General features: G+C 39.9%; 1 protein-coding gene and 1 long non-coding RNA gene across 3 annotated transcripts; one reads left to right on the plus strand and one right to left on the minus strand.

The window, feature by feature from the left end:
• The first annotated feature begins 4,424 nt into the window (after positions 1–4,424).
• LOC116056039 lies at positions 4,425–5,068 on the plus strand. The gene is made up of 2 exons (XR_004106465.2): positions 4,425–4,606; positions 4,921–5,068. It is a non-coding gene; the product is annotated as an uncharacterized LOC116056039 (long non-coding RNA).
• A 1,571-nt stretch (positions 5,069–6,639) lies between these two features.
• Positions 6,640–19,207, minus strand: elmod1 (ELMO/CED-12 domain containing 1). Of its 2 annotated transcripts, XM_031308140.2 has the most exons (12): positions 19,014–19,207; positions 18,532–18,594; positions 15,136–15,281; positions 14,765–14,793; positions 14,534–14,631; positions 14,096–14,225; positions 13,769–13,902; positions 13,459–13,527; positions 12,787–12,807; positions 10,629–10,679; positions 8,715–8,848; positions 6,640–7,125 (listed from the first exon to the last, which is right to left on the minus strand). In XM_031308140.2, the coding sequence occupies exons 2-12, from the start codon at positions 18,546–18,548 to the stop codon at positions 6,950–6,952; spliced, it is 1,005 nt and encodes a 334-aa protein (XP_031164000.1). In that variant the 5' UTR covers positions 18,549–18,594; positions 19,014–19,207; the 3' UTR covers positions 6,640–6,949. The 2 variants fall into 2 exon arrangements, with proteins under 2 accessions (XP_031164000.1, XP_031164001.1); XM_031308141.2 differs by lacking the exon at positions 12,787–12,807.
• Between the last annotated feature and the right edge of the window lie 802 nt (positions 19,208–20,009).

Here is a 20,009-nt window from a genome sequence, read left to right on the forward strand (position 1 = left end):
GGATAGCTCAGTTGGTAGAGCGGGCGCCCATATATATGTCATTCCCCCTCTCTCTCCCCTTTCATTTCTTCAGCTGTCCTGTCAATAAAGGCCTAAAAATGCCCAAAATAATCATAAAAAAAAAATTAGAAGATAATAATGACTCCACACCATCATATGAAAAATAATGTGTGGCAACATTTGGGATTCATTTCCACAAATGGAAAGAAATGTTGATCAATGTAAGGCTGTTGGCAAACTTTTATAAATGCAGCAATCTCGGTGGTTTCAGACCAAACCCATAGTTTGTACAAAGTAAGTAGCAGGGGTAGGGGTGGCTTCTGTGCAGCACTTTTCCAGAAACTAAATGGTGAAACAGTCCATTAGAGCGGTCTCAAAGGAACACACCGACTTATTGGGACTTTAGCTTATTCACCGTATCCCCCAGAGTTAAATAGGTCCATACATGCCCTTCTCATCTCCATGCGTGTCGTAACTCTGACTGACGCACATGAGACACAGCCATCTTCTAACCGTATACATACTGGGAACTATTCTCAGAAGGCGAAGCACTGCTACTTGGGCGGAATGAGTATTACTCCAACTCTGAGCGAACTTCAGGCAAACTCTCTGCTCCTCACCACGAGGCTTCTCAGGTGCTGCGAGAAAATCCCTCCACCCAGGTAGCAGAAGTTGCAGTGCTTCGCCTTTCTGAGAATATAGTTCCCAGTTTATATACAGTTAGAAGATGGCTGTGTCTCATGTGACCTTGTTATTTGTACACGCTGTGACTATACAAATCACAACATGTAAATAGGAAAAAGTTGGCGTTATTTTGTCACTTATTGGGAGCAGTAGGCTGGATCAAGCCAGTTACCTCCAGGATCTGGGCTAAACTAGGCTAGCAGTGGGTGCGCCAGACAGAGTTACAACACACACGGAGATGAGAAGGGTATGTATGGACTTATCTAACTCTGGGGGTTACAGTGAATAAGCTAAAGTCTCAATAAGTCGGCATGTTCCTTTAAAGATGAACTAAAGAGCTAAAATAAAAAGTTAAAAAAAGGAAATTTCTACAACCTGGCAACACTGAACTTGTTCTTATTAATTGCTAACTAACTAACCTAAAGTATTAATGATTTATTAACCACGAATAAAGCCACCGTGTATAAATTACTTTGTAACAGTGTCTGATTGAATAAAATAAAATATAAAAAAAAATAAACCTGACTTATTAGAAAGTGGTCCTCCATTTAATGTCAGTAAATTAAATGTAAAACTATAACAACATATTCATTTCATCAAATACCAACACAGGAACACCTCACCAATCCTCCCCGCACCATGTTTGTTTGTTTGTATGTTTCAGGAGATAATGATAACGTCAACATTAATCTTCTCTGCAAACAGCAAATAAAGAGCAGCAGAGGGGGTTCGCAGCAGCAAACACATGTTCAGGACTGTTTGTTTTCTACATGTCATCAATTACAGAATGATAAGAGATGGGGAGGAGTCAGCGTATGTGTTCATGGAGGCTTTTAATATTTGATTTTTTAAATATTTTTTTAAACATTTTTTATTTTATTTGTTTATACATTTGATTCAACATTTCAAACTCAATATACAGTATTTTCTTTCACTCACCATTCTCAATTTATATCTCATGCTGTATGATGTATGAGCTTACTGCCCTCTGCTGCTCATCCATAACTTCATCATTTTGACTTCAGAGCACATCAGAAACCATACTGTATGTGGTATATTTTAGGAAAGTTCTTTTTGTGTGTGGGAGATGTGACATTTAGGCAAAGAACAGACAAAGACGCTGAAGGAAACTGCAGAATTGGGTTGATTTACTGTAGTGCTACACAAAGTAGCATAATTCATAGTTAATAAAAAAATGTCAAATTGTTTTTTTGTCTTTTTGGATGGCTGCTTATTGACTGAAGGCAAAAGATGTCACAGCAAGGGTGAAATACTGTATAACTATGTGCATTTGCTTACTTACTTAAGTACACATAAGGTACTCATACTTTACTTGAGTATTTCCATTTTATGTGTACTTTATGCTTTTACTTCTCTGCATTATAATATTATTCTTTTTACTCCACTACATGTATAGGCTAGTTCATTTTCAGGTTAAGATTTGAAATACAAAACATTTGATACACTTATATATAATCAGTCATGTTATATGAAATAGTTAATATAATACAATAATGTATAATATAATAATGTAGGCCTACTATAATAGTAATGTACAACTCGTTGCAGTGGCCGGGGGTTCGACTCCAACCTGCAGCCCTTTGCTGTATGTCGTTCCCTCTCTCTCCCCTTTCATGTCTTCAGCTGTCCCATAAAAATAAATAAATTATATAATTAATAAATTTTTTTTTAAAAAATGCAACATTTCTGCATTGTGTCTAAAAACCACTAGACCTCTTCATATCTATAGTTTCGCTTTGCCAGACCTTCCTCCACGGCGCTGCGGAGGAAGGTCTGGCGAGTCCACACAGCATTCCAGGATGGGAGAAAAACGTGCTCTTGTTTATTGGCATTTCTTTAAACCAATCACAATTGTGCGCTAAGCGCTGCACGGAGCAACGGCACTGCTGCAAAATAGCCTCGGGAAGGACCTTGTTTTGGTGGAACGTGTACGTTCAAAGGTTGTTTAAGTCGTGCAACAGAAAACTCAGATTGGACAGATAGTCTAGCTAGCTGTCTGGAGATCTGAGGAGCAGTTAACCATAGTCCTCAGAAATCCACCAGAGTTTAAAATTCCAACACAAAGACAGCGGAAGGTAACGGACATCCGGCCAAAATGAAAGACATCCGGCGGAATTTCCAGCGGCACGGAAGTGGAACGTTGTGGTTTTGTTATTCTTTTGATCGAAAGACCTAGCCTGGATGCCAGCCGAACTTAGCCCCGCCCACAACATTCGAGGTCGGGAAGTTCACGATCACATTCTGACTAGCATCTGAGTATGACGACGTCAGGCTACGAAAGACCCCTAGCGGTAAAAAAGTATGCATTGTGTGTTTATATTTAAATTATCTGAATATTTCAGGTGTAGCCAAACAATTTGAAAATGAATAGTCAATTGTAATTTTTACTGACATTTAGTCTTTATTGTGGTCTCAAAAAGTACAGCACAGACCAATGAAGCACACAATTACAATATATATTAGTACTCCAGGCTCTACTGAAGAATGCAGAATGCTGTATCAGTGACAATGAAAATACCATCATGCAGATTGTGGTCTTTTGGGCAGTTTTAAAGCAGAATATACAGCAGCGTGTACCTAACTTCATCTACAGTATAGTATACTCCTAATACCACAAATTACTGGTTTATTATCATAAAGGAAACTGCATTTTTATGTTTACAGTAGTGCAAAGCTGACCATAGCAACGCAAAGCAAAACAAAATGCAAGCAGGAGATGAAACCAGCACCGACATTCACTGAAGTAAACAGCTGCATAATACTGACAAAAAAGCATTGACGTTCACTTCAATGGGACAGAGATATTCAATACTATTAAAACACAATCAGCAGTGCAAGCATGGCAGTCAAATAATATCTTACATTTGTAAGAGCTGTCAGCATCCCACATGATGTGAATGCTCATGAAGGTTAAACACAGCTGTGAGGAAGTACACATGTGTCAGATTATTTATCTTTCAATGAAAAGTCAAAAATATGACTCAGAGCTGAGAAACAATAAAACTGATGCTCCATAGACAATCAATTGGATGGTGATTGTTTTTTTGTTTTTTGTTTTTTAAATGGAGTGCACTGCAGTGGTTCCAAACTGGGGGTCCGGACATCTAAAAGAAGTGCCAAGACAAATCAAAAAAAAAAAAATAGATTTCTAATCTTAGGGTTAGGGTTAGGGTTAAATACTTACTGGGTAAAATAAAGAAATACAATTTAAAGATGCATGCAGTCCACAGTAGGGAGCTGACAGTGACATCTGGGAATACCACCTTAATAAAAAGTCTTCCTGCGTTGACTGGCCGGTCAACGCCTCCATCTTTAGCATTTTTACATTTTCACTGTCAGCTCTCCACTGTTAGTATGAATCACCTAATTCATTCTCTGTGGAGCAGCTCTACATGTATATAGTCTTATGTATCTGGTTGTTGCAGATGCTTGTTAAAGCTTCTATGTGTAGCATTTTTTTTAAGAACACTGATCTCTGAAATCGTTGCTAAGTTACACTTTACTACTTTACTGAACACAAAAGAGATCATCATGGAGAAGAGGTAAGACCACTAAACATTAACCCCTATTTTCCACCAGGCTCGTCGACCCACGCGAGCAATCGCTGCCATTTAACTCAATTCTTGATATTCCACCAGCTGTGCCACGGTGCGTCCCAGAAGCGTGTGTGAAGCGACTCTCCGCTCCGCTAAAGATACGCGCCAGGTCTATTTTCATGCGAGCCGCGGGCAGTTCGGACAGCCGGGCAGGAAGTGAAACAGCGAGAGCATCCAGTCAGTTTACCAAAAGACACCCCCCAATATCGTTTATGTCACGGACAATGAGAGATTCATCTTAGAGGTTGAAAAACATAATAGACATCACAAATCCTTTTTATAAGGACAACACCAGAAAAGAGAAGGTAAAGGTACTTTATTGTCACATACACATACATGTAGTGAAATTCATTCTCTGCATTTAACCCATCCCTCAAGGGAGCAGTGAGCAGCCATTTACAGCGCCCGGGGACCAACTCCAGATCTGAGCCAGTGCCTTGATCAAGGGCACTGACTGGAGAACCTAGTACATGTTTTTTGATGGTGGGGGAAACCGGAGCACCCGGAGGAAACCCACGCAAACATGGGGAGAACATACAGACTCCACACAGAAAGGCCCAGAACGACCTGGATTCGAAACCAGAACCTTCTTGCTGTGCGGCCACCATGCTGCAAGAAGGCATGGAGTGTAACTGTAGGAGTGCCTGGAGTAGAAGGTAGATATTAGCTTAATAAACACCTGATTGTTCTGGAAAGTACTTGTACAGACAATGAAATCTGTGAGTCAGGCAGCAAGACGCTCCGCTTCCGAAACGCCCCCGGTGTGGTATGGCACGTGGCGGAGGACGGAACAAAACCGGAATGCAGCAAAGACGTGCCCAGTGGAAAATCGGAGTAAGACTACATTCTTTATAAACCCCACTGCTTCCTGTCACATCCCTGGTGTCTTTGGTTTTACAGAAAGGGACAAACATGTGTTCACTTCCTTAAAGTAATTCAGCAGGTTTCCCCTCAAAAAATGTGGACATTGTAAAATGCAGCACAGCAACTTTCCATGACATGAATTACACTAATGTCTTAAAATGTATGTGGTAATAATTTACCTCTATTAAACGCTACATGCTGCATAGCTATAGCTGCAGCTATGACTTGATTAGAATTCCAGCTCTGAGTTAGAAAATAAAACGAATACTTAGGCACGCACGGTGCAAATCAATACATTTAAACTAAATGTGCAGTGAAATGAATGTAAATTATTGCTTTGGCTGATACAACAGTAGACACAGTGTCACATTCAATCAATTAAAATAGTCAAACAATCATGAATGTGAGCATGTGAGGAACATTCATAACAGAATCTCTGCATGGGGTCAAAGCAAAGGCAAAACACGTTTGCAAACCTGTAAAAATAAAGTTCATGAAATATTAAAATAATTTTTCTAGGGCGCCTGGGTAGCTCACCTGGTAGAGTGTGTGCCCATTCAGAGGCTCAGTCCTTGACGCAGCGGTCGTGGGTTCGATTCTGACCTGCTGCTCGTCATTCCCCCTCTCTCTCCCCTTTAATGTCTAAGTTGTCCTATCACAAATAAAGGCCTAAAATGCCCAAAAAAATAATCTTTAAAAGCGTAAATATGTGCGAGGAAATAAAAAAAGGTTATTAATTGCAAGAGGTGAAGCTCTTTTAGTATCCAAACTGGGAACTGTGCTGCCTAATGCTGGACTTTGAATATGTGTAGCTTAACAAAACAATAAGTTTTAAAATATTTATGAACATCATTTAGCAGGTTTACAAAACGTACATTTGAGCTCACAAGAAACAAACTAATGCTGTGATTGTAAGTTCTCCACATTCGATATTTTGGCAAGGACAAGTCTTAATGTCAAGTTGACATAAAAAGTACAGTACAATGTCTATCGATTAGCTAATACAGACAAAGCTAAGAGATGAACTGGCCATATTGTTTAATTGATTGAATCAGCACCAGCAACATTTCTTTTATGCTTCATTTAAACTTACATTATATATCTATAGCTCTTCATATTTAATACAAAATATTAGTTTTGACACGTTTGACCTTGGGTCTGAAAGCCAGACTAGCAAAATATATAATGAACTGATGAGCACTACGTTGCAATTTAAAAAAAGGGATTTTTTTTTCTTATTATTTTTTTGGCTGAAAATTTGGGTTTATGAGAATAAGCACAGGGTCCATGACTGAGGTGTATCAGCTGTGATACAATCGTCATAAATCATTAAAGCAACAGATAATGATGAGTTGTGTGGTGCACCCTCCTCAAGCACATCTACAATCGCTATGGTCATCTCTGATGCTGGTGGTGTACCGCTGCAGTGCAGAGGGTGTAGAGGCAGTGTGTGTGTGTGTGTGTGTGTGTGTGTGTGTGTGTGTGTGTGTGTGTGTGTGTGTGTGTGTGTGTGTGTGTGTGTGTGTGTGTGTGTCTCTGTGTGTGTGCAGTGGTTGAGTGAGCTTTTGGCAGTGATGCGACATGACGTTAGCTGAGACGAGATGGACTGAGCAGAGAAGGAACAGAGCCTCCCCTCGGATGTGTCCAGCTGTTTGAGGGACCGTGTATATTAAGTGTAAAGGGTGCTCAGATTTTTTTAGTTGGCCTACCGGACATCCAGGGGAGACCTCTGTGGGGGTATGAAGGGTTCAGTGGGGAGGGTCACAGGTCAGGGGATTGTGTGTTTACAGGTTGACCAGGTGGAGGTGGGAGGCGGAGAAGTGGGGGCACAGAGCCATGTCCGGGTTCTTCAGCTGTCGCAGGATCCTCCGGTGGAACTTGGAGCGGACCCGGTTGAACTCCATTATGTCGCTGGGATCCTCCTCGATCCAGAAACGGTGGAACTCCTGCATCAGGTAACCTGCCATAAAGAAGGGGGGAAAAAATGATCCTGCATGTGTGAGTATATAATCAATATTTTTAGCCTCAGCTCTATGGAGCTTCATAGCGTCCTTCATTGGTTTGGTTTTCAGGCCCATAGTTTTACCATTTTAGTTTCTTCTGACAAAGTTAGCAACTAGCTAACTTCTCGCAACAAAACAGAGGAGAAACAAACTTCACTCAAATCAAAAACTCACCACTGTCACATTACTCATTCACACTGGGTTTCAGTGGTGAAATATAACTAAGGACATTTACTCAACTGCTAGACTTAAGTTCTAATTTTGACGAAATGTAGTTTTTTTTTTACTCCACTGCATTTAATTACTTAAGTAATTTACTTTATATTAATAATAAAACATATTATCAACAAATGAATGATTACGCATTATTATAGGTTAAGATAAAATGTCTGTGTTGGTGCCAATTCACCCAACAGATATAGTAGTTAAAATGAGCTCCACCTACCAGTTTCAACAAATAAAGTGATGGACACAGTAATTCATCAAGGATTGTAATTCAATAATATACTCTAATGAGTACTTTTGGTACTTTAAGTATATTTTGATGGTAATAATACAGTTGTACTTTTACTTAAAGCTTTAGTGCGTAACTTTTTGATATTAACAAACGGCCGTTACATTCAAGCCATTGACAAATTATTTGCTGCAAAGCCACTGTAATTAAGACTATCAGTTCCACACAACTCTCTCTGTATTTCTCAGTATGACTATGTTCAAAAGATTGTGGCGTCCGGTGACTTTCCCGGGCGGGAAACTCGATAATTACCTCTTCTGAAGAGTCAGTCATGTTTTTAATCCTCTGTGTCCTCCTTGGCTAAAAGCAACTGCGTGGAGGAGGGGTAGGGGCACGGGCGCAATCACAGAAGGCTGTATCATGTGGACGCGCCGACAGTTTTGTTGTCATTACTTAGAATTCCTCATGGGGGCGACAAAAACTACGCACTATAGCTTTAAATCAAAATTTGATTGCAGGACTTTTACTTGTAACAGAGTATTTCTACACTGTGGTATTGCGACTTTTACTTAAGTAAAGGATCTGAGTACTTTTTCCATCTCTGCTTGGTTTTAACTGATATGTCTTATTGAAAGATAATAGCTATTGACAATTTGGATTTAGTGTCAAGTCAATTTCAACTTTTAATCTTTTGTAAGTCAGCAGGCAGTGTTTTAGTGTTAAATGTGCTATATGGTGGCCGGTTAGCTCTGTTGGTAGAGCGGGCGCACATGTGCAGAGGTTTATTTCTCGACGCAGAAGGTCCAGGGTTTGAGTCCGACCTGTGATGGTTTTCCTGCATGTCTACCCCTCTCTCTCTCCCCTTTGATATCTCAGCTTTCCTATCTAATAAAGGCAGAAATGCCCCCCCCCCCCAAAAAAAAAGTATATATATATATATATATATATATATGCTTTATGTCAAAATCTTACCAGCGTGTCCTTACTTTAACGGTGAAAAAATACTGGTGAACCAAAACAGGCCAACATATAAAGTATAAGCACAAAAACAAAATCTAGATTCATATCTGATTTTGCAGCAACTGAACTCACAGAAGGTCTGCTGGAAGTGCAGCAGGCTTGGCATCTCTGGGGCCACGTTGTATAGGTGGGTCTTCAGAGCTCCAGTCACCAGCAGAGAGTAGGCCAGGTCTGTGATGTTGATGCCCACAATGGCAAAGGAGTATCTGGAAGGAGGTCGTACAAAATTATGTTAGTTTGTAGGAAGTTTTTGTATGTTTGATGGTTCAACTAGAGAAGTGTGGATGATGTGGTTTTTGAACAGACTTTAACAGACTTCATTTCCCATAAGCCCTTGACATTCACTGGAGACAAAAGAGACCGTCATTAGAGCTAAAAAGTTGGAAATATGACTTAAGAAGCGGGTGTTTGGTGGACATTGTTGATATGGATGAAACCAAACCTTAGATTCACATTGGAGCTGTAGTTTCTTTGTATGTTGACAAATTAATCGGTGTTAAAATAGCAATTCCTGTAGTGGATGCCAATTTTGTCTCAAGTAAATCCCAGGAACACGTTTATTTTTTTCAGAAAGAACGATGAAAGAAATGCTCAATGAGGGAGTCACTATTCTTTTCCCTGTTAAAGTTTTTTTTCGGGGGAAGTTTTTCCTTATCCAAATCGATGGGCTAAGGATAGAGGGTATGCTTAATTTGCGATATTGTGCTATATAAAGGAAACTGACTTGAGGTAGTAGGGGTCAGCAACCTTTTTAATATGAAGTGCCATTTTTAAATGATTTTGTTAATAAGTGTGCCATATCACCATTAAGCCTGCCATCATATAGCGAGCCCGCTCAGGCAGTGTTTGTTTTTTTTTCCTTTGTGCTGCATTCTACACAGAAGGCAAGTAGGAGTACTAGCCAATCAGAGGCAGAGTAGGGCGGGTTTTCACGGAATGCGGATGGGAAAGTCAATCAAACTACCGTAAATAACAGACTGTGCTCCTGCCAGTGGCTGTGAAAGATGTTATTTTGCATTTAGATTGGAACATTTCCAAAAAACACTATCAATGGTGCCAAAGTTTCCTGAAAAACGTGAAAAAAAACTACCCTACTAAAAACATCTTACATCTAAACAAAATATATAAGAATTATAAATATTTTTATTGTCATTTAGCATCAAAAGAAAAAAATACTCAACATCCTTTACCACCCAACTTTCACTTCATCGCAAAATACACAGGGTCCACATGAGGTGAGGGATATGGTGGATGTGAGGGGAGAACGCTGTATATCAATCATGAACTATCCCTTTAGTACAGACACTGTCACAGTAAATGACTGAAGAACAAGATATACTTTATGAATCCCACAAGGGGAAATCTAATTTAAATATTTTCACTCTGTTGTTATATACCGTATATTCTCACACACACCAAATGCACACATGTACAGACAGGACTTATTATCATACATAGCGAGGGGGCTGCCTCACAGGAGGGCGCCTCTGGGCTTTGGTGCCTTGCTCAAGGGCACCTCGGCAGTGCCCAGGAGGGGACCTGGCACCTCTCCAGTTACCAGTCCACACTCTGCACTCGGGCCATGCTGGGATTTGAACCAGCGATCCTCCGGTTATTAAGCCAAGTCCCCACAGACTGAGCTACTGCCGCCTCGGGGCCTGCAGTTTACAGCTTGCTGCTCTGCTGGAGTTCCCTCACAATACTGTGTAGGATTTGTAGGAGGATTTTGTGTGACTGTGTGTGTTTTTTAGAGGGAGTCCTTGGTGTTTATCAGAGCTGATGCAGACTGGAGGCAGGAGGACACACACACAGCTAAAACACTTCCTGCATATACACACTCCATGGCCACATCACAGAGCCCCTTCGCTACTAAAACTGCTCTGTATTGAGGCCAAAAGTTGCACAGCTCCAGCAGCAGTAGCCCAGTTCTGCCTCCTCCACACACACTCATGCATGCCATCATACAGCACATGTGCAGACACTTACCCAATTGCTTTGTCTAGGTTCTTCTGTTCCCATTCAGGCTTGTTTATCTCACTGTGAAGGACACAACACTTGAGTCATGTGCTGTCTACATATGAAACAACACTGAGTGCACCACAAAACCTTCTGAGAAATCTTAAAGTCACAATAAACATTTTATGAGCTTGCTTCCTGAACTGTTGCATTTCTTGTGGAAACAGCATATCATGGCAAGGCTGTAAAACTGGAACAGATTGTTCAAAGGTATACAAATGTAAACTTATACATGTCACTTAGTTTCTTTACATGGTTTTGGAATATTCTGCAATGGCGCTTTGATTTGTTTTTGTCTGTATATGGTCAACATTATAGATTTACAGTTAAGCAGTGTTGAAGTCAAGTCCTCAAATATTGAGTCAGAGGTTTTGATCTGAGGTCAGGTCCAAGGTAAAAAAATGTCAAATCTAAAATGAGTTTGATATTTTGTAGCAAATACTCATACAATAATATACACACATATACCAATTATCCATAAAAGGTATGTATTCTAAAAGTGAATGTACTCAGTCTTTTGCCATGACTAAAACTATTATTACCAAAGCTATTTTTTTTTTCCGCTTATTAATTCAAATGTGGGGGCACACCCATCAATATATTCAACCCCTTCTCACTGCCAACTCGTCAAATACGGTAGCCCCCTTGGCGTCTGTATGGGACGCACTGGGCTCTCAGCATGGATGTACAATAAGTGGCTCTTTGAGCAACTGCACGACCGCGGCGTTGTTAGGTGATGTAGTATGAAGAGCGACAATGGGAGGAATGAGTATTAAAGAAACAACACAGGACTTTCACCTGGAGACAGGGATTCATGTCCCATTTGTGTCCCGTGTGTCACTTTAGTTACTTTACTTTTCTTTTAACCCCACCCATGATCTTTCCCTAACCTTTGCTAAGTGGTATTATGTAGCATTAGGGCTACGTTCACACCGCAAGTCTTAATGCTTAATTTGGATTTTTTGCTCAGATAACATTTTTTGTTTGGCTGTTCACATTACCTTCCACTGTTTGCGGTTTCGAACTGACCCACATGCGCAAAAGAACAATAACAATGACATCAGATGCAGCATGCTGTTGCACTAAAGTTAGGGAGGTTATGGAGGAAGTAAGCATTTTCAAAAATTCAAAATGTTTGTGTAATGGCAGCCGTAACATTAATGAGCAGGTGCTGAGGAGGAGAAGAATGAAGAAAAAGAGAGCCAGATTGGCTATTTTGGACTTTGGCGGGGTTATGGCTGCAAATTCACTACAGAGGTCTGTGTGGATGCAGAGACGAAGCCATGAGTGGTGGGACGGCGTTGTGAATTAGCTTCACAGAGACACAGTTTATTCAAAACTTTCAGATGTCGAGGGCAACTTTTGATTATCTGTCTGTGTCTAGGGCTAACTCCCGCCGGCACATAATTTTGGCAAATGTCGATGTAGATTGACGTTAAATTCACATCAAATCCGCCTTAGTTGTTCACACTGCGGCCGCATTGAAAAAAATCAGACCTGGGTCTGACTCAGGACCACATATGGAAGTGGACTAAATCTGATTTTAAAAAATCTGATCTGGGCAAGATTTGAGTGATCACACTACTTCTGAAGAAGTCTGACCTGGTCATTTGACCCCAAAAAAAATCTGATTTAGGCCACTTTTGCCTGCAGTCTGAACGTAGCCCATGTGTTTCCCATGTTTAAAACCTCAACTATAGTGACAGTTCGACGCGCAGGGGTACGTAAGGGTAAGAGATGCCAATGTGAAAGTGTCACTATGTGACGAGTTGGGATGAGAACGTAGTGTTGTTTGAATTGAAAACTGGACTACCCTGCACGCTGAAAAATGATGCCAAAGGGGCATCACCAGCGTGTTAAAAAGTGAAGCCAAGGGGTCCTGACCAAGCGGCTGTAATTGACGCATTGGGAGTGTGAATGTGTTGCTCTATTATCCATTCAGGAATTGTATTAAATAAAAACAAGTTTACAGCACCTTTCTGCGTGGGGGCCTGTGTTGATGATGAGATGACCAAGTACAAATAACGTATACATAAATTGTGCTTAGTGCAGCTTTAAATGCATGAAACATCAGCCCAAAAAAGGAAGCTACGAATTCAGTGAAAAGAATGAAAGTGAAATCAAGTACCTTGGATTTCTGTGTGTGCTCCTACAACAGTGCATGTGAGAGTCAGAGAGGGAGGCATGGGTGGAAAGGTGGAGGTGGAGAAGAAAAAGAAAGCAAATCTTCATTTGTGAAATGAGACAGCCCATTTAGATGTCGATGACAAACAATATGAGCAGCAGCAGCAGCAGCAGTCAATAAAAGAAGACAGTGAATGACATCAAGCTGTAGGAATGAATGACTGAGTGCAGTTTAAAGTTAAAGAGACACACCACAAGTCAGGTAGAAAGATTTTAAAGCTGCATTAATTGATGTTGAACATTGAGCGGCTTCCAATTTGCTTTATTATTGGACATTATAGATGCTGGTGATTAGCACTAATTTGATCAGGATCGGGGCGCTAAAATTTCCATGATTTTATGGCTGAGCTATTGAGCTCTTCTGATGTTAAGTTATTTTTAGCTGTACAGTTTCTATGAACCACCTGCCATACATACAGTACATGTACATGTTTGACAGTCTCAGTTTCTGCTAAAAGCACACATTTCCTCAGTTTTTGGATCCCTACTACCCTGTAGTTGCTGTTCTCCTGAGAATACACCGGTCAACCAGACAGACTCTCTACCAAATCACTCGGTGTATTCCTTTAATTTTATCCTGCTTTGGGTAAAAGTTGAGAAAAAGGGGGCTGCTAACTTGTGCTTTGGTTGCAGGGAGTCGTGGAGCATCTGCAGGGCAGTGGCCTTGTCATGTTCTGCGAAATACCTGCAGAAAGACGAGAGAAGATTCACAAAAAGGGAATTTAAGAATATGTGGATGATTAATTTTCTAGTATTACATTTCTGAAGTTCATAAGTAGCTATTGTCTCACAGCACTTTCCAGGTCTTGTGTAGGCCTATGTAAAAGTCCAAATGCAACCACTAATATGTCTTATTATAGTCTTATCCCATTAAAGTGTAACATGTCTTTGGATTATGATCAATGTTTTACAGAAAAAGAGCTCACAGCAGGTTGTGCAGGCCCAGCAGGCCCATGCCTCTGAAATCAGTCTTGGGATCGCTGCCTTGGAAACCAATCTCACACCACTGTTTAGAGATGCGTCCAGTGAGAGGTGTGTCAGGACGCAGCTCCTTCCACAGCTGCAACACACACACACACACACACACACACACACACACCACAGCTTAGTAAAGTTAAATTATTTCCTCTCGACAAGTGATTACAATTGTAAACTATGAATGAGGCTTTATGTTACAATGATCTAAATACAATGCCAATCCTACCATTATACTGTACATATATTATATATATTCCTGTTAGGATTATATATACCTTCATCAGCATGTCCTCGTTCTCTGGGTTTTCACAGTCGTACGGCTCCTTGCGCAGCTTCTCCACTTCCACCACCAGGCTCCTGTAGCCCACAATCTGCAGCAGGCTGGCCTGAAGAGAGATGCCCAACCTGGGAGACACACAGGGAAGAGGAAGGACTGTTTGTATGAGGAAATTCTGATATATTAATGTACAAGCACAGTATTATGTTCTGAGCCACTCAAAAGCTCAGTTTGAGCAGGTTGGGGTTCAGTGCCTTGCTCGAGAGCAGGTCAGTAATGATAGCGGAATAAAGACAAACGTGTTAATTGTTCACTGTCCACAGCTGCACTGACGTTCAGTTAGTCTGAGGATTCAAAGTGTTGATCTTCTTTACCACAACACCCTAACGTAAGTGATGAAGTCACAGTGAGGTGATAATGTAATGCAGTGTCTCACTGTGGGTTGGTGTCAGGGTTAATCTTCTTCAACGCCATGATGTCCTCAATGGTTTTCTCCACTTTGTCAGGATGGATGCTGAGGGCAGACTGCAGCAGCTGGAGAGGACGAGAGCAGAAAACACAGAAAGATGGCAGAAACAAAAAGGGACAGCAGGAGGAGGAGAACGTGGGAATAGATATATAAACAGATTAAAGCTAGAAAACTCAGTGACACACCATAGACCCGTACCTCATTTTTGGAGAACCTCAGAGACGATTCTGGAAGGAAATGGTTGCAAAGTGTAAGACAACTGCAAACAGTGACTTTAAATTATTATTACTTTTAGTAGCTTCAAAACTATATATTTTGAATATGGTTCAAGGCAGAAATGAACATTTACATATTGAGTTTAAATTGTGAAAACTGCTATTGGCCCAAAGATTCTCCCCAACATGTAACTTTATTTTAATTTCCAATGTTCCATTTAAAGCCAGAAAAATAAATATGAACAATATATAATTAAATAGGCTACAAATACAAATAAAAGGGTTACTTTTTTTGCAAAAACAGATATCTCAGTTTATATTTCTTTTCCTAAATCAGGCAGTGTGTGGGCCTACCTATCTTGAGGGTCCTGCGGGCTCCATGCTTGTTGTTGTAGCAGATTCGCTGCAGCTCGCAGTGCCCCGTAAACTTTCTGGCTACAAACTTCAGGCCCCGCCACAGACATTTACAGTAGAGGAACACAAAGAACTGGGTCACCACTCTGGAGAGGAGAAGACAGGAGGGATATGTACTTTAGTATCGATCACGATTGTGATCCTTTATAGCAAAATAAAAGGTATGTTTTATTCTTCAGAGCTTTGCAGCTTAGTATATTGGGGGATATATAGTCAAAATCCCATAGTTTTACAAAATAAAGACACGTCAAATGGGCTAAAAACAGAAAAAAAAGAGGAGCAGGGAGGAAGATATAAAGCAAACAGAGTCAGAAAACGGTGTTGTACTTGTCTACCAGGTTAGACTTGCAGCAGATCAAAGTGTGCTATTTTTACAGCTGACACTGAGAATGAAAATGGAGATATGTGTCTTGGGAAATGCATAGCGACCAATTAAGAAACTGTGGAGACTAAATAATTGCCAGCCTCTAACTGCTTCACTCTGCACTGAACAGGAAAGGAAGAAGGAAGAAACTCATGTCATGTTATTGTAATTTAAAACCTTCTATGGTCTAATTTCATGATCCTGAAACACACATTTAGAACCCAAATGTTGTGTTATTTTAACAGGGCTAACATTGGCAATAAAGCTGAGAAAATACATCAGCATAACCTAAAACACAAGCAGGGCCTTACTAGGTAATATCTAGGTGAGAGTTTAAAACGTTTTTAGGCCGAAATAAATCCTCCTGATGCTGACGGATCACAGCATAACATGATCTGCCATGTCTACATAAAACGAAGGCAAATACAATCCTGAAGGATTAATTCCTCCTGCTAGTCCTGTGGATGAGACTGGCATGTTAAACACTGTCATTTTCTTCACCTTCAAGGAATCGCACACCAAGAACAGGTGATGGTGGGACGATTGATACAAAGGAAATGTGACACTGAACCTCATTTTAAAGGGGCACTCCATCAATTCTACACATACAGTAAAAGTCTGTTTACTAGGCTGTGAAAACACTGATAATAAGTGGGTCCAAATACACACACTACAATATTTGCGTGTAGTCAAGCTGACAAGTAGACGTTTTTCGAATTATAATATGCTAACTATCTGCATCTGACTAACTCTACTTTTCTTACATATGTAAAATGATCAGTACTGATTAAGAAGAAACTTAAGAATGGTATTGCCCCTGCCTCTTGTTTAGAACATGACCAACACCTTATAAAGGCAACAATGATGTATAGATCATTGATGTATAGATCAGGTGCCTGTGCAGCACCTAACGCCGACTGCTCCACCCAGCTTGCATGAGAACGGGATTTGATTTCCTCCGTAACTAGAACAGACTAGGAAAATGTTTGGAAATCTGCAATTCAGTCCTCTAAATGTATAAGACATTTTTGTGCAGAGCTTATATCACTCCAACAAGTCTTGAGGACAATTATCCTGACCAATTTTGGCATTGCTGTGATAGCAGGAGTTTCTTTGTTGCATCTATTTTGGCAGTATTTGTGTGAATGACTGGATGGCCTCATTATTTTAAGCGTGTCCCAGTGAGCTCTGCAAACCTTCACATGCTTGAGGTCTTAACTGGCACTTGTGGATTGTGGAAATTACCAGAAATACACAAATACAAGCAATAAATACTGCAAAACAATCGTGTGGGTACTGGGATGGACCCCCAAAGTGTTCTGTGGGTCTGTAGGAACTCAGAAAACGTCAGTTTGGACCTGAAGACAAATTACCAATTAAAAACAGCCTGCGTTACAATTTGGGAAATGTGTAGTTTCAAAGATGTGGATGTCCAAAAAGGAAGTCTGTAATGCATATATGCTGGTGGTTGCATCCTAGTTTGACCCAAAATTATGAACTAAAAGTCGGTATATCTCCACCTCTGATGCTTAGATTTTTGTGTCTGTCTATTCACTGAATGGAAGTGCAACACTAAATCACTGGAGTACTACTCCTTTAATCCTTCTCAATACTCTGATCAGCCAAAACCAATAAAAGGTGGAACTTGAATCTACATCAGTAAACTATTATCACGTTCATTTTAACACATTAGTACAATTACTGTAAACAAACTGTGGAAGCCATCAGTAAAACATATTTGGCAGCCTCTGCTGGGCTCCACTGTTGATTGAAAGTAATTGAAGCTAAATATATTTGAGACCAAAGCAAAAGGAGTAAAATGTTTTATTATCCTAAGTAGGGTGCAGGAAACAACAGGATTTATGGGAAATGTGGTCTGAATTGGAAGTATTGTGTGAGAAACCTACAGTATTCATTTATTCATTTATTAGTATTGTCATCATTTGTCAGGGATGATTATACAATAAAATAAATGATTTTGCAATATGATGATGTGTGAAAATAGATATAATAGATAGTAGAGATAGTAATTGTAAGTGTATGTGTGTTGACTTCTGTCAAAAGGGTCAAAACTAAACATGGAGAAGCAGCGTTCGTTTTTTTTTGCACCAACTATCTGGAACAAACACCCAGAAAAATTCTCAGGTTGTTAAAATCAAAGTGTAAAACTTCTTCTGTTTACCAAAGCCTTTAAATAAATCAAATAAGTGTAACTATTGATTCATTGCACTGCACTAATGCAGTGCTGTAACTTGTATTCTCCGTTTATTACATTTTAGCTTACTTTTTCTATTCTATTTTACTCTTTTTAAATCCTATTAGTATGTTTCTTTTAAATCTATATATCTTAGTGCCTTTGTATGTCCTATGTACAGCATTTTGAACTATCTTGTGCTAATTTGCCTAGGAGCAAAACACACTTGAGCATATCAGTAATGTAATGTATACATGACTAGGTACTAATGTGGATTTACTGAAGATTGAAAATCTTACACTACTGTCATTACAATTTTGTATAACCAATAACAAGGTTAATTAAAAACGATATTGCCTATATGTTAAACCTTTAACTGCACTGTTTTTGATTGATAATGTAGTTTGTGATTTATCAATATGGCTTTATCATAAAATATATAAATACCTACAGAAATACACCGAACGCAACAGAGCTATTAATAGAGTAACCAATTGGTTACATGTGCTCCATAATTAAGAGGCCTCCTTTATAAACGACCCACTCAAACCAGTTTAGCAGCCACTTACTGGCCACACAATATCATCATCGATTGGTCTTAAAATGGGAGAACTGGGAATACATAGTCTACAGTATTCGGTATAAACAAGTCATTACAGTAGATCGAAGATAAAAAAGGACAGGCTCAGAAGAGGGGGCGCTTGAATGAATTCTTTCACGTTCTGACAAATAAAATGTAAATTTGCCCTGCATCATTTGCAATAATGGAGTCTCTTACCTCAGAAAATGCTTCATATTGGCCGCTCAGGTGCCTTCGGTTCTGTTTGTGTTGATTGATAACCTGAAAACAGAAAACAGAGGAGACGATGGTAATTTTCTCTGAATGAGGCCGACAGAAGTGGTCAGCTCAGGACCGCAGCTCCGGAGCTGTCCGCGGTGCTGAAGAATGAACGCGCATGTAATCTGCAGCTTTTACCCATGGTTCCCCCGGTATGCAGCATTTCTGTTAGGCTACATTCGGTGCAATGAAAAAGAAAGAAACTCTGGAAGCTATTTTGGTTATTTCACCCTTTAGAGAATCAGAGAATCCTAATCCAGTAAAAACGTCCTAATAATGCTTGATCGTCTCCGGTCTGATTAGCAACCCAGAGCACAAACACTGTGCATAATCCGTAGCAACAGACGACGCCTGTAATGTCGGCTGTGCAGGCATAACAGGCAACAAAATCCATGCAATAATAGACAACATTTTCCTCTTACCGATTTCTAATAATAATAATAATAATAACAACAACAGGCGAAACAAAGACGGGGATGCGGCGTTTGTTCCTCTTCACTCGGCTACAGTCGTCTGCTTTTCCTCCATGATGACAGTCACTGACTGGAGGAGGTTGGAGTCTAAAAGCTACAGCACAGCAATGCAGTGCAGAACACAAAGGGTCAACACTATCAATCACTAATTAATGTATACATCATTTGTTTCCCACAGTATTCAGATGCTGGTATAATGTTTAGATTTTGCATTAGGGACCCTAAATAATATATTTATGCATAATTGCATGCATTTAAGGGCACTTTGTTGACACTCCTAGTATCTGCAGTGACTTGAAATGACAAACTAAACAGAGGAATAGTGTCTCCCTCAACACCACTTAAAATACTGCTGGCTGTTAGTGGGAATGGGACCTGTTTGTGCAGTGTGCAGGGGCGACACCAGGAGTTCCTGGGCCTCTAAAATGTATGCAATAATATTACTGTGTCCCTCCACCACCAGCTTTTTTATTTAACCTGCAATAACCTTTGGGCCACTTAGATAATATTTACATGCAAGTTAGATTACATTATTTTTATTGAATATTGAACTTTTTGAATGGGAGAAATATCTAGGTGAGACTAAGATTATAAATGTCCAAAATGCCAGTTGGAGTAAATACCACACCTGCTCATAGTCGTCCTAGAGTCCTTTTTTAAATTTTATTTCATCAAAATATTTATTTGTAAATATATACAGTAGCTTTGGACATGTTGCAGAGGCAAGAGATATGAGTAGATATGCGAGTGTACAATAAAGACTTTTCTCCATCTGAGTTTCCATCTGATCATAAAAAAAACCTTTTGGCACATTTGGCATAGGGCCACAGCTAATAATTATCTACATTATTGATCGTTTTGGTCTATAAAATGGCAGAAAATAGCAATAAATGTCTTTATACCATGGAATAAAAAGTGATACAGGACACCTACTACAGATTTCCA

Source organism: Sander lucioperca, chromosome 13 (genome assembly GCF_008315115.2).
Source record: "Sander lucioperca isolate FBNREF2018 chromosome 13, SLUC_FBN_1.2, whole genome shotgun sequence".
Taxonomy (NCBI): domain Eukaryota; kingdom Metazoa; phylum Chordata; class Actinopteri; order Perciformes; family Percidae; genus Sander; species Sander lucioperca.